The following is a 12,508-nucleotide window of genomic DNA, read 5'->3' on the forward strand; positions in this document are numbered from 1 at the left end:
TGGACGTGCAGCGAGCCTGCCTGAGCATGGCTGGGTGGGAGGGGCGAGTGGAGGGGGAGAAGGAGGGGGGTCAACCTCCCTTGGTAGCACTTGGAGAAGTTTCCAGCCAATAGAAGTAGCGGGTGCCCCCCCCCCCATGCCTGTTGCTGCATGCCTGTTGCAGCTCTTCAGGGAAAGTGGCAGGCGACAGTCCAGCCCGGCTTTCCTCCACCCTTCCCCAAGGACGACTGAAGGTCACCCTGCCCCATTTGTCGTCTTCCCCCTCCCCCAGCAGCTGCTTCCCTCCAAACAGAACCTGCTTGTGGCGCAGCTGCTCCCTCTGACAAAGTACCCATTTTCCCCCTCTAGATTTCTGATCTCCCCTTTCTTTGAGTCCTGGGGTTGGGGCAAAGAAAGCACATGGGAGAAAAGCTGGTGGCCACGAGCTTGGGAAGGAGTGGCGATGACTCATTTTCCTGGGTCGCTGAGTCACCAAGGAAACAGTAATAAGTGCTTGAGACTTGCCGGTCCCTTCCACCCCACTTCTGTCTCCATCTCTTGCCTTTCTACTGGCCCTGCAAAAATCAGATCCTCTCAGTTGTTGCTGGAAGGATTGCATGTCTGTCAGCCTGAAGGGTTCACTAGGAATGTGACCTTCTGCTAATATCACTTGGAGGCAGAAAATGGTAACTAGATAACTGCAGCTCAGTGCCTGTGAGAGAGCTGTCTCTAAAGTTAGTGCCTGACCTTTTTGTGGCAGGATGGGGTGCAAAGAGTGAAGGGGAGAGGCTTGCAAGCAGGGTTGTCTGGAACAGGAAGGAAACAAACTCCTCCAGTCCAACCTGAAACCTAAGCAATAGCCCCTCTTACCTCAAGAGCTGTCTGTGAAACACTACAGAGCAGTTGGAAAGCATGCTCTGCAGATTGAACTGGGTTCAAGCCCTGGCAGAATCCTGAGATTCTCAGGCTGCAGAACTGGGAAAGATGACTCCCTGAGATACTGGGAGCTGCTGTGAGTTGGAGTGGGCAGTATGGGTACTAGGAGTTTCCTCTTGTCTTGGACTACACAGTGTTTAGTATTGACCCTTCTCACAACAGACATAGGAGGAGAGTCTCACAGAGTTCCAAGCTGATGTGCTTGCTGAGCAGGGATTTGCAATTCTATAGTTTTAGATGTAGTGGGAGGATTTGAATGTTGTGATGGCCTGTACTAGTTGCCAGTCCCTATGGCAGAACCATTCCTTTTCGGGGGAGGAAGGAGTTAAGAGTAATGGGAGAAGGCAGGGAAGCCTCATGCAAGGATGCTCTGGCTCAAATACAAAGCCTTCACCACTGACCCAAAAGCAATGATCAGGGCCCTCCAGCCTGTGCTGTTGTAGGACTCAAAGATTTGATTGCCTAGAGGGCAGAGATGGAGTAGTATTTCATGTGGCCAGTTTCTGTATGGCTGAAGCTGCCTCAAGTTTCAGATTTACGGTGCCATCAAAGGGTAGCAGAGTGAGAGTTGGTAGGGGTTCTCCCATGTATAGAATAATCAACTAGGAGTTTGAAATGAAACTTGAGCTGCCCTTTTAATGTGATTTACACACTGTGCTGCTTTGCTTTGGCGCACAAGTCTGAAAAAACTGTTAGCTGAACTAAGTTTTCATCTCTGACCAGAGAGCCACATTGTGCCAGAATAGAATTGGATCTCTAATGAGTCCATGGTACTGCATGGACTCCTTCCATGTTGGTGGTTCCGGACACTTGGCAATGTCATATGTCACTTCTGGGAAAGGTGAGCTGTGTTGCAAGCTATGTGATTGCACAGCTTGGAGGGAACACTGGTTAGGCTCTAGTCTAACTTCCTTCCTGCTATTTGCCATCTGATTGCAAATCTCTTTGCAAATTGTGATGTGACCTGAGCTGTGCTTTCCACTTAGAGTAACTCTCACCTTCCTATGGCAATTCCTCCTTGATAGGAGACAAAAATGAGTACTCTAATTTAAGGGGCTGTGAACAATTAGCAAGCTAACTTTGTCTACCCTGGAGATGACTGGTGTTGCTGTTCTCTCATTATCTAGATTTGGCCGCATTGGTCGTCTGGTCACCAGAGCTGCATTCACATCTGAAAAGATCAATGTTGTAGCTATCAATGACCCTTTCATTGATCTGAACTATATGGTGAGTAGGAACTTGCAGTTATCTCTTCTGAGGCCTGAATCCCTGCTGCTTGGGGCAGAATAGGCTCAATCCCTTCTTGGGAACCTTGCATTATTATTCCTATTTAGTCCCATCTTGTATATTCCAGAAAGCCGATAAGAGCCATGAAGGATGTAGTCCACAAGCTGAATCATCAGTTGAGGATGATGGGATCCCTTGAGAACTGGCAGTAAAGGGTCATTAGTTGAGCCTAGCAATACAAGACTAAATTAGTCACCCCATCCCTATCTAAATAACTGTTGGAAAGCAATAGTCAGTTACAACAGTTGCCATCCAAATGTCTCTGTGCTAGTGTCTTAAAAGTTCTGTGGTGCTTTGGAAAGTATGGGAGCTCACCTTGGTAGTTCTTTCTATGATTGCTGCTGTACTTTGCATCCTCTTCCCAACTACAGTGGCACCAAAGCATGTGTGTGGACTTGTAGTCCAAAATAGTATTTCTTCATGCATCAGGTACTTGAGTGTAGATTAGAGAAATGGCTTGGGGAGTGTAGAAAAGGAGCAAGGAGGTGAGGGATTACAATTGAACCTGAGTATCAGGAGCACAACTATTGGACTGTCTCAACTTCAGGTCTACATGTTCAAATATGACTCAACTCACGGCCGTTTCCATGGCACTGTTAAGGCTGAGAATGGGAAACTTGTGATCAACGGAAACCCCATCACAATCTTCCAAGAGTGAGTTCATCCTTTGCATTTAAACCTTATTGGCAGGGCAGGGACTGGCTCTGTTAGAAATGAAAAGTGTCTAAAAGTTTGTATGTTGTGTTTTCCTAATGTCAGGCGTGACCCTGCTAACATCAAGTGGGGAGAGGCTGGTGCAGAATACGTTGTGGAATCCACTGGTGTCTTCACTACCACAGAGAAGGCCAGCGTAAGTGACTGGGGGGTGGGGTGGGATGGGAAGGTTGGAGAATTGTCTTTTGCAGAGAGCAGGCTGTATAGGTGAACGACAAGGGATTCAATGCAATCTCTTGCTTCTTCTCTGGAGCTTATGGATGTCGCTACTGTCTAGACCAGGGCTGCTTGAACCAGAGCCCAGAGGCTGGATCCAGGGTTTTGATGGATCCGTCCATCACCACATGGCTCTACTGCTGGGTAAATCTGGCCGCTGGGATGCACTGCGCAGTCATGACTGCCTGGACATCCTGTTGCACAGCCTTGTGGGATGCTGGGCAACAGACATAACTGCCCAGAGCATCCTGGAGATCAGGTCTACCCAGTAGAGGAGCCACAAGGAGGCAGAACGAAAAGTTGCAGTCCAAACTGGGACCACATTTTTGATGGATAGTGGTCTCGACTTTGGGTGCAGCTGTCCTAGATGGAAGGAACAATGTAAGAATAAATCTGGCTATATTATCTCAAATTCTGAATGAACCAAGTATGTGATTCCCAATTCAAGAATCTTTAGATGCTAAACCCAGTCCTGACAATCTGTGTTGTGGTCAGCAGGTTCAAGCAGCTTCATAGATTACCACAATGGTTTGGTGCTTTCTCCCCCTGATTTCTCTCTCTCTGACTGGGCGGTGATCACATGTGAAGGACCCACACAGTTGGTTTCATCTATGAAGCTCCAGGCTTCTAAGCGTTGCCTTGTGGGCATAAGACAAATTCACAAGAAACATTGTCCTGCACAACTGATTATGCATATATATATATATATGGGCCGTAAGATTATTCACTGACCTGTCTCTATCCTCATTGCCTTTGCGTTCTTAAACAACCCACATGAGTTTTGGACATAATGCTAAAATTCTTCCCCTCTTCTCTCCCCTTCAGGCTCACTTGAAAGGTGGTGCTAAGCGTGTTGTAATCTCTGCCCCATCAGCGGATGCACCCATGTTTGTGATGGGTGTCAATCATGAGAAATATGACAAATCCCTGAACATTGTCAGGTAAATAGGGGGAGGTAATAAGTATTGGGAACTAGAATTGGAGTAGACTGCTGGTATTCCTCCTTAAAATGAGGCACAGGAGCAGCTTCCAAGGGTAGGGAGAGTGCACATGACCACCCATTTAGGAGCTCTTGTTTCCTTCCAGCAATGCTTCTTGTACCACCAACTGCTTGGCTCCCTTGGCAAAGGTCATTCATGACAACTATGGCATTGTGGAAGGCCTTATGGTAGGTGATGTACATGCTTTGAATTGTTTATATGCCACATACACTCTGCTTGTGCTTCCTGTCTTGTGTAATATAGACACCGTAGATAGGACCATAGGAAGGTGGCCACATTGGGGATATTCTGGGTCCCTAACTGATTTCTTAGCACTGTTAATTAAAAAAAAATTGTAGCCATCTTAAGGAGGCACAGGAAAAAATATGCAGACAGTATTTTAATTAAGATAACATTTAAGAAAGATAACCCATGATCTTCTCAGCTAGGTAAGATTGCAGCAACTGCATGTAGGCAATGGGGATATTGTTACTCTGCACAACCAAAGTCTACTGGCTCTGCAGCATTGCCGGCAAGGCCTCTGGTGGTTATTGCCTCAAAAAATGGATAGGTGGAATGCTGCTTCCCCCCCACACTTACCATTCGGAGCTTGGCCCATAATCACAAGAGACAGATTAGGAGGTCAGGTGACTAACTATACACAGTTCACAAGCATTTTATTCTGATCCCTGCTTGGGATGAAATAATCTGTTCTGCTCCTTCTCCAGACCACAGTTCATGCCATCACAGCCACACAGAAGACTGTGGATGGTCCCTCTGGGAAGCTGTGGAGAGATGGCAGAGGCGCTGCTCAGAACATCATCCCAGCGTCAACGGGTGCAGCTAAGGCTGTTGGCAAGGTCATCCCTGAGCTGAATGGGTATGTTGTCCATCCTGTTCTGCAATAGAGTTGGCTCTGAGGCACTGAACCAAGTGGGTTGCTGGGAAAGAAGTTCTTACTGACCCACCTCCTTCCATATGCCCACAGGAAACTCACAGGGATGGCTTTCCGTGTCCCAACACCAAATGTTTCTGTTGTGGACCTAACATGCCGCTTGGAGAAACCAGTAAGTATCTTGGGAGTACTTTTCCCGTTGTCCTGACTGTATAGAGCCCTTGCCTTGTTGTTGTAAGAACCACTTGGTACATTTTTTTAGTGGAGAAACCCCGTAGCCATCTGTGCTCTACACACATTTAACCAATGATTTTCCTTCATGGCCAAGTAAGACTGCAATAACGACATGTAACCAATGAAGATACTATGTTGCTCTACTACACAACCACTGTCACAGCACCATTTAAATGGAATTTGTCAACCTAGTGAGCAGAGTAAGAAAGTTACATCTTTGGTGGTTGCCACAGTGCAAGGTCATTCTCTCTCTTCAGGCTGTGGTGGGTCCTAAGAGATGTTCCCATAAGCACAGCTTGAACTATGGGAATTATGACTAATATTTGTCTCTTTTCTAAGGCCAAGTATGATGATATTAAGAAGGTTGTGAAGGCAGCTTCTGAAGGCCCAATGAAGGGTATCCTGGGATACACAGAGGACCAGGTAAGTTGCTATTGCTTCCTCAGCAAGGTGAACAGCAAGAATCTGTTCACATATGTACATGATTGGGCATTGACTGTATCTTGCAGTAGTTCCAGCTGTTGTTGGAATGGTGCTAAAAACTGCCATACTTGTAGAGATAGCTAACTACCCATGTGTTCCTAGACTGTGGAAAGTCCCTCTGCATGTGAACTTAAATGCACATGTGGCATGAAGGCATTCTGACAGCAAAGCCACTTGCATAATGACCAAACATGCTTATCTTATTAGACTTATAGGGGAGGTGTTCTTAGGAACTCAGCCCTACAGCACATTTTTGTCTTACTACTGTTTTCTTATAGGTTGTCTCCTCTGACTTCAATGGTGATTCCCACTCATCTATCTTTGATGCAGCTGCTGGCATTGCTCTTAATGATCACTTTGTCAAGCTGGTCTCATGGTAAGATCTAGATTGATGATTTCTGAAGGAAGCTTAGAGATGGTGTAAAACCCAGATGTTGAATCATTCTGGTCCTCCAGTGGTTTGATGGCTTTTGGGGATGGGTGGGAGGGATAGTAATTGTCTCACTGTAGGAGTATATGTAGTGATACTATAACATTCCTGCAAACACTTGTTAGGATGGTTACTTCTCTACTGATTTGAGATGGTAGGGATCCTACCCCATCCACCAATCCCTACTTTGTTTTTCCAGGTATGACAATGAGTTTGGATACAGCAACCGTGTGGTCGACCTGTTGGCTTATATGGCATCTAAGGAGTAAAGATAGAAACCTTGCACCCTGACCTGGGGGAAATGTGTCCCTCAATTTTCTTACATCTCAGCTCTGTGAATCTTGCAGTCAGAGGCTTTCTGTTCCATCTGCCTCTGAGGAAGGGGAGAGGCTGGAAGAAACTTGGAATGTTGCAATAACATCTTCCCTCTCATTAAAAAGTCATCACTGTCAAGTTTTCTTTCTTTATGGGGACAAAATCCTGTCTAACTAGAAAGAGCAGAAAGACTACTGTACCTACAAAGTATACACAATCTTGGGTAATGGTAGATGTTTGACTCTTTAGCAGTTTATTAACCCTACCAACCTCTAGCTTTGCAACTTTATTAAAATGAAGAAAGCTTGAGTAACTAGCACACTGAGCACCCAGACTGCCCATGTCAACTGGTTTGCACTTGGTTGTACAAGTACAGATGAACACCCATAGGGGTTTTCTCTCTAGGCTAATGCCAATGAGGTGGCTGGTAGGTAGAGAACCATCAAAGAGCAGCTCTTGGTGAAGTACATTCTCTAACAGCCAGTAGAAATGCTTCTTGCTATTTTCAAAGAGCAGATATTTCATCACTGGCTTTTGTCTAAAAAAAAAAAGTATTCACTTTCCTATGGTGGTACCTATAGAGTTAACTAGCCTTTTTTGTATTTAGCTTTTTAAATTAGGAACATTTAGAACTATAGCAAACAAGCCATTTCTGCCCACTGTTGCATAGGTACAATAGGGACCAAATGTATACACCTGTGGGCCATGCAGAAACAGTTAAACTACAATCTAAAAAGCTGTAAAATGAAATAGGTTCATAATACATGTAGTCTACGTACTGTCTTGCAGAATGGTAAAAATGACTGTTGAAGCAGCAGTTGCTGACAATGTTGGGGGTAGTTTAGAATGCATTGGACCTTTGTTTCTGAATTGACTACACAGCTGTAGAAAGGGAAAATTTCTCCTCCCCTCTGTGAAGTGCCTGACTTGAGTCTAAGAGAATTTGACCTTTTTAACAGGGTCAAATTTGAGAATAGGTAGAGAATTGACAAGCTTAAGATTTGTTTAATACAATAAGGACAAGTTTGTACAGCAAGCACAAAAGACTAGTTTGGCTTGTTATAAACTTGCAAAGTGTGAGACATGCTCGTAAACTGCTTGAATACTCTGTCCTAACGCGGGGATGCACACAGGACAGATTTGAGATGCCATAACTTCCCAAGAAATGTGTCTGTGCAATCGGATTAGTCTTATGGGGGTGGGATAGTACCCATCTGGATGTTTGACCTCTAGCATCAAAGCATGCTTGAGGAATAAGTTGATTAAACCTTGTATATAAATAGCTACAACTCCTTCCTCCATAGACCATGACAGGAATATGGAAAAATACGTATTAGCTGCACACATAGCCACTAAGTTCCTCTAGAGTAGAAGAGGGTATTGGAACATGATTTTCAGCTCATGTTCTGAAAACTGCCATTTAGAAAAAACTTCACAGGTGCTTGGAATTCACTCACAGCAAAGATTTTGTGCACCTTGTTAAAAAAAACAACCCTGTAAATCTGTTTTAACTATGACCATAAATTAAAGGCAGAAACAAAGGGATGGTTCACTCAATATAATGCTGATAACACCATATATATAGCAGGCTAAATTAATTCAGAATAACCAGGAATAAAGTGCAATTTTGGCCATAGTTGCTAATGGTGCTCACAGAAGAGCTAAACATGGGAAATTCAGTCAGGCATTTCCTGGTAATGAGAGAGCTTTTGAGATGAATCACATTCAAAGTCTCACCTCTGCCAAAACCAATGTTTCCAGACAAAGTGTGCTCTTTTCAGAAAGCATTTCAAGAGTTAAAAACTGGCTCAACTTTATATCAAGTACCAGGTTGCAAAGCAAAATAGCAAACCTGTTGGAAGTGCAGAAGCTAAACAGTGGTACTTGAGGCAGAAAATCCACTTAATGCAGTGGTTCTCAAACTTTTAGCACTGGGAACCACTTTTTAGAATGAGAGTTTATCAGGACCCACTGGAAGTGATGTCATGACCAAAAGTGACATAATCAAGCAGCAAAATTATTAATAATCCTAGGTTGCAATCCTTTCCACATGTACCCAGGAGTAAGTCCCATTTACTTTTGTTAAAAGCATATACAGAGTAGCCTGTTGAAAGTACACATGTGTAACATTTCCCCAAATGTAGTCACATACCATGGTAGCACCAAGTATAATATAGTAAAAATTAAAATGGATGGGGACCCACCTTAAATTGGTTCACGACCCACCTAGTGGGTCCCAACTCACAGTTTGAGAAACACCGACCTAATGCATCCTCTCCTTTGTATTAGTTTTAACACAGTGGTACGTTTTCCTGCACAAACCTATCTGAAACAAACAGGACCTGCTCAAGAACATTACCAAGCTTGATCCCAGATCAGTCATTTCAATTAAGCTTAGCAGGAAGTACTTCCCACTGGTGCAGACCTCCAGTGGAGCCCACTCATTTGGCTGCCCCCTAACACCCAGAGCCTGTGCTACCTGCCCTGCAGTATGGTTATGATTGCTGAGGATTGCAGTCAAGATTGTGGAAACAGAGTTACACTGTAGTGCAGCCTCTTGTAGACTTCTCCCACCCTATCCATTATGCATTTTTTTTTTAAACCTCCTGATGAGCTTACAGTAAATGTCATGTTTATCAACTTGTGCCTGTAGAGGACACTGTAGTCATAGCAGGAGACACAAATAATGCTAAGATCACAAAAGGTGCCATAGTTGCCTCTCTTTTAAACTCTGCTGCCAGAGCAAGTCCATTAGGTGGCTCCAGAGGATCATCAATGCTTTTAAACTGAGAGCTTTTGAGATGAACAGGAATTTCAGGATTAGCTGTGACATTACTGGGCAACAAATGTTGCAAGTCTTTGCATCTCCCCCCCCCCCCCAACAGCTCATGATTGTAGTGCTCTTGTTACAATACTGAAGCTATACATTTCTAGGGCTAGCCCAAGTTACTTTGGTGTCAGGAGGCAGCAGCTCCAGGGATCAACCGCTGACAGCACTTGCTCTCTTACCCAATCTCATCAGGACCAGATACTGGGTCAGACAATACACACACACACACACCCCAACCAGCCCACCTGATTAAAGGACATGGGCTTTTATGCCCGTGTCCCAAGCCCTAGCATTTGGAGAGAGCTTTGAGGCACTGTAATTCATCCGAACTGTTCCTCTATGACTGATTTATCAGTGTACAGAAGGGAAGCCTGGATGAAACACCCCTCTCCTCAAGCAATTAAAGGAAATGGCGCAAGTTCCTTTGAACATGAGAGGAGGAGCCAGGATGTGAGCATTGCATAAGCGTGCATTTCTTTTACAGCAAGGGGCCAATGATCTGTTAGTATCTGAACTAGGAGGCCCTAAATCCAATGTGCCAGACTTCTGTTAGCCCAGGTGTGCTTCCCCCACCCCCGTAGCTACAATAAGAAGGAAACTTCACATGCCCCCACATTTCACTTTTAAAATGTGTAAGCAGATTTTCTCAGAGCATGACTGAGGTCTGACTGGAAGTAACCAATCAACCTTGAAGAAAGGGTTACAACTGGCCACAAGATGGAGGTGTCAGTGAGTATATAGGAATTGTGCTGTTTGGTATGCAGATGACACAACCAACATCCCAAAGTTACAGAGACAGAACATCTTCCCAGTGATAAAATACTGCAATTTGAATGCTGGGAAATGTAGTCCATCTGCTACCAAGGTGAGGAAGAAATGTGCTTTTGATTTCTGTGCAGCACTTAGTCGCTTGAGTCACTGAAATTATGCAGTTATTAAAAGCAGATTCCTGACTAAACTGGAACACAATGCATGAACTCCAGGGAAGGGCAGAATCCCCATGAGCATCCTCAGGAGAATTCTCATGCTAGCAGCCAGGCTGACACAACAACCACAAACAAGAGGCATAATCTAAGCTGACCAAAGCAAAAGAGAGGAATTGGAGATGGAAAAAAGTAGCCAAAGTGCTTCAACTGCTAAATATAGGTTTGCTTATGCAACTCGAGAACCTTTGGGCTAATATCCTTAAGGACTTGACTCAAAAGCTGAGGTGTATACCCTCTGCAGTTACAAAAATGGCCTACTCAAGGACACCTACAATTGGAGAAAGATGAGTTCCACCACATAATGATGGAACTTCGTCTAAAAAGGAAACATGCCCCCAAACACTAGGTGCTACTATTACTTTGACTTTTGTTGATTCAATACCTCACACGTCTAAAGACCAAATGTCACTTTTTAAAAAATCTTTGCATAGGAGCAGGACCATAGCACAGAGCAGCATTTAACCCTTGACACCCATGATGTTTTCTTGAACTCCTTCCCCTGCAAAGCTAGTACTGGTCCCCAAAGTTGCCATTAATAGCAATGCCACCTTCAGAAGCCCACAACAGCTGGCATGGGCAAAGGAGAGAAAAATGTCATGGAGGTAAAAGGTTAAATGCCCACATATACTGTGGTCCTGGATCAAGATCCGGTCTATGCACGATCATCTCAAAAGGAAAAAAAGACAATCTAGACCAGTGATTTTCAACCACTCACAGCACACTGGCAAGGTATTAAAATTGTCAAGGAACACCAGTCTTTTGACAATTGACAAGGCTGCTGGTGGGGGGCTCACATCCCCCCAATAGCCCTACCAATAAATGATCCTCCCCCAAACTCCCGTGGTACACCTGCAGACCATTTGTGGCACACCAGTGTGCCACAGCACAGTGGTCAAAAATGGCTGATCTAGACAGACATGTTGGATGTCATGCCTAGTTAGGTCCTAATATTAATCTGCAGCTTTGCCAATGTAAAGATCGCCACAGTTCTCTACCTCCACTCTGTCTGAGTTCCAGTTAGAACGAGAAGTCCAAATAACTGCTGCTTCTTACATTTCAATGGGAGAGCTGTCACTGCGTTCTTCGCCTCCAACACTGCCTTGTGGCAAACCTTTTTGCATCAGGTATTGTCTAACAAAATTAATACACCTCATACAGTGCAAACATGGGCTTTTCATCACATGCAGAGACATTTATTCCTCTCTACACTCATCACCTCCTCTTATTAACATCCAACCTGAAGTAGCACTCTGGTGAGTTCTAAAGCCTGCTCATGGTTTTCACATGTTTGTAGGCCTTTTATTAAGGCATTCTGCTACTTTTGGCATTTTGATTGTTTCCAGTGCAGTTGCTCTAGAAGGGGGCAATTAGAAGAAGTAGTGATGAGTTTTCAGGATAATGCATAGCGCAAGTGTGCAAGAAGCAGGAAGTTGTTGTAGGATGACAATCTGTGCAGATCAACAGAACCGGGGGAGGGAAGCAGAGGGAGTCCTGGACACAAATGGTGGTGAAAACAAATACTGTCATCACAGAAATACTTATGAACTCCTGCGTGACCTTCATTAACAAACAGTCACAATCAACAAGCTGGGTGCTTAGCAACAGGCAATCTTACCATCCCTGCTTTTCTCAGCATGCATCCATTCTCTATCACCCACTTCAGAGTTAAGGATGCCAGCTGAGGCCAGATCCGTTTCACAACTGAAATTTGAGAGCAATCCTGCACAAATACCATACAAGAAGAGTTACACACAGAACTGAATAAAATGATAGAGTGGACTATAACACTGCAGACTGTGGCTCGGTGGGTGAACTTGCCATTTTGGAGAAAGCAATCTTAAATTTGAGGACCACCACACCATTTAATCCACTCCTCTGACAATTGTCTTGCAATTGTCCGGGAAGTACAAACTTCTTTGGGGTGCAACAGTCTTCCTACATATCATCATTTACCCGTATCTTTGTTTTGTAATGTTAGAAAAGCCTACGTATTATATGCCATTCCATTTAGTAGTAGCTGCTGCTGACTATAATGTATTCATTAATAAACCTCATAACGTCACTTTTCCACTAAATTAGACAAGAGAGGGCAGCATGAACACGAGGGATATATACATCATGTTCCACTGACAACAGAACAGCATTAAGTGTTTTACACAGGACACTCTTTGGCTACAATATTTGCACCAAAAGCTTCTCTGTCAGCAGCACCCACCACACTTC

At 44.3% G+C, this 12,508-nt stretch overlaps 1 protein-coding gene across 2 annotated transcripts in view; it reads left to right on the forward strand.

Annotated features, from left to right (window-relative positions):
• The window catches only part of LOC136639576 (glyceraldehyde-3-phosphate dehydrogenase), a 38,108-nt gene extending 31,501 nt beyond the window's left edge, over window positions 1-6,607 (forward strand). Inside the window, exons 3-12 of one of the 2 annotated variants that reach the window (XM_066613886.1) lie at window positions 2,043-2,142; window positions 2,750-2,856; window positions 2,962-3,052; window positions 3,958-4,073; window positions 4,219-4,300; window positions 4,841-4,992; window positions 5,101-5,179; window positions 5,581-5,664; window positions 6,003-6,100; window positions 6,354-6,607. In XM_066613886.1, coding sequence (XP_066469983.1) covers window positions 2,043-2,142; window positions 2,750-2,856; window positions 2,962-3,052; window positions 3,958-4,073; window positions 4,219-4,300; window positions 4,841-4,992; window positions 5,101-5,179; window positions 5,581-5,664; window positions 6,003-6,100; window positions 6,354-6,423 — 979 coding nt within the window. In that variant the 3' untranslated portion in view covers window positions 6,424-6,607. The remainder of the gene's footprint in view (window positions 1-2,042; window positions 2,143-2,749; window positions 2,857-2,961; window positions 3,053-3,957; window positions 4,074-4,218; window positions 4,301-4,840; window positions 4,993-5,100; window positions 5,180-5,580; window positions 5,665-6,002; window positions 6,101-6,353) is intronic. The other variant, XM_066613885.1, reaches the window with a different exon arrangement.
• The last annotated feature ends 5,901 nt before the right edge of the window (window positions 6,608-12,508 follow it).

This window comes from Tiliqua scincoides, chromosome 2 (genome assembly GCF_035046505.1).
Source record: "Tiliqua scincoides isolate rTilSci1 chromosome 2, rTilSci1.hap2, whole genome shotgun sequence".
Classification (NCBI taxonomy): Eukaryota; Metazoa; Chordata; class Lepidosauria; order Squamata; family Scincidae; genus Tiliqua; species Tiliqua scincoides.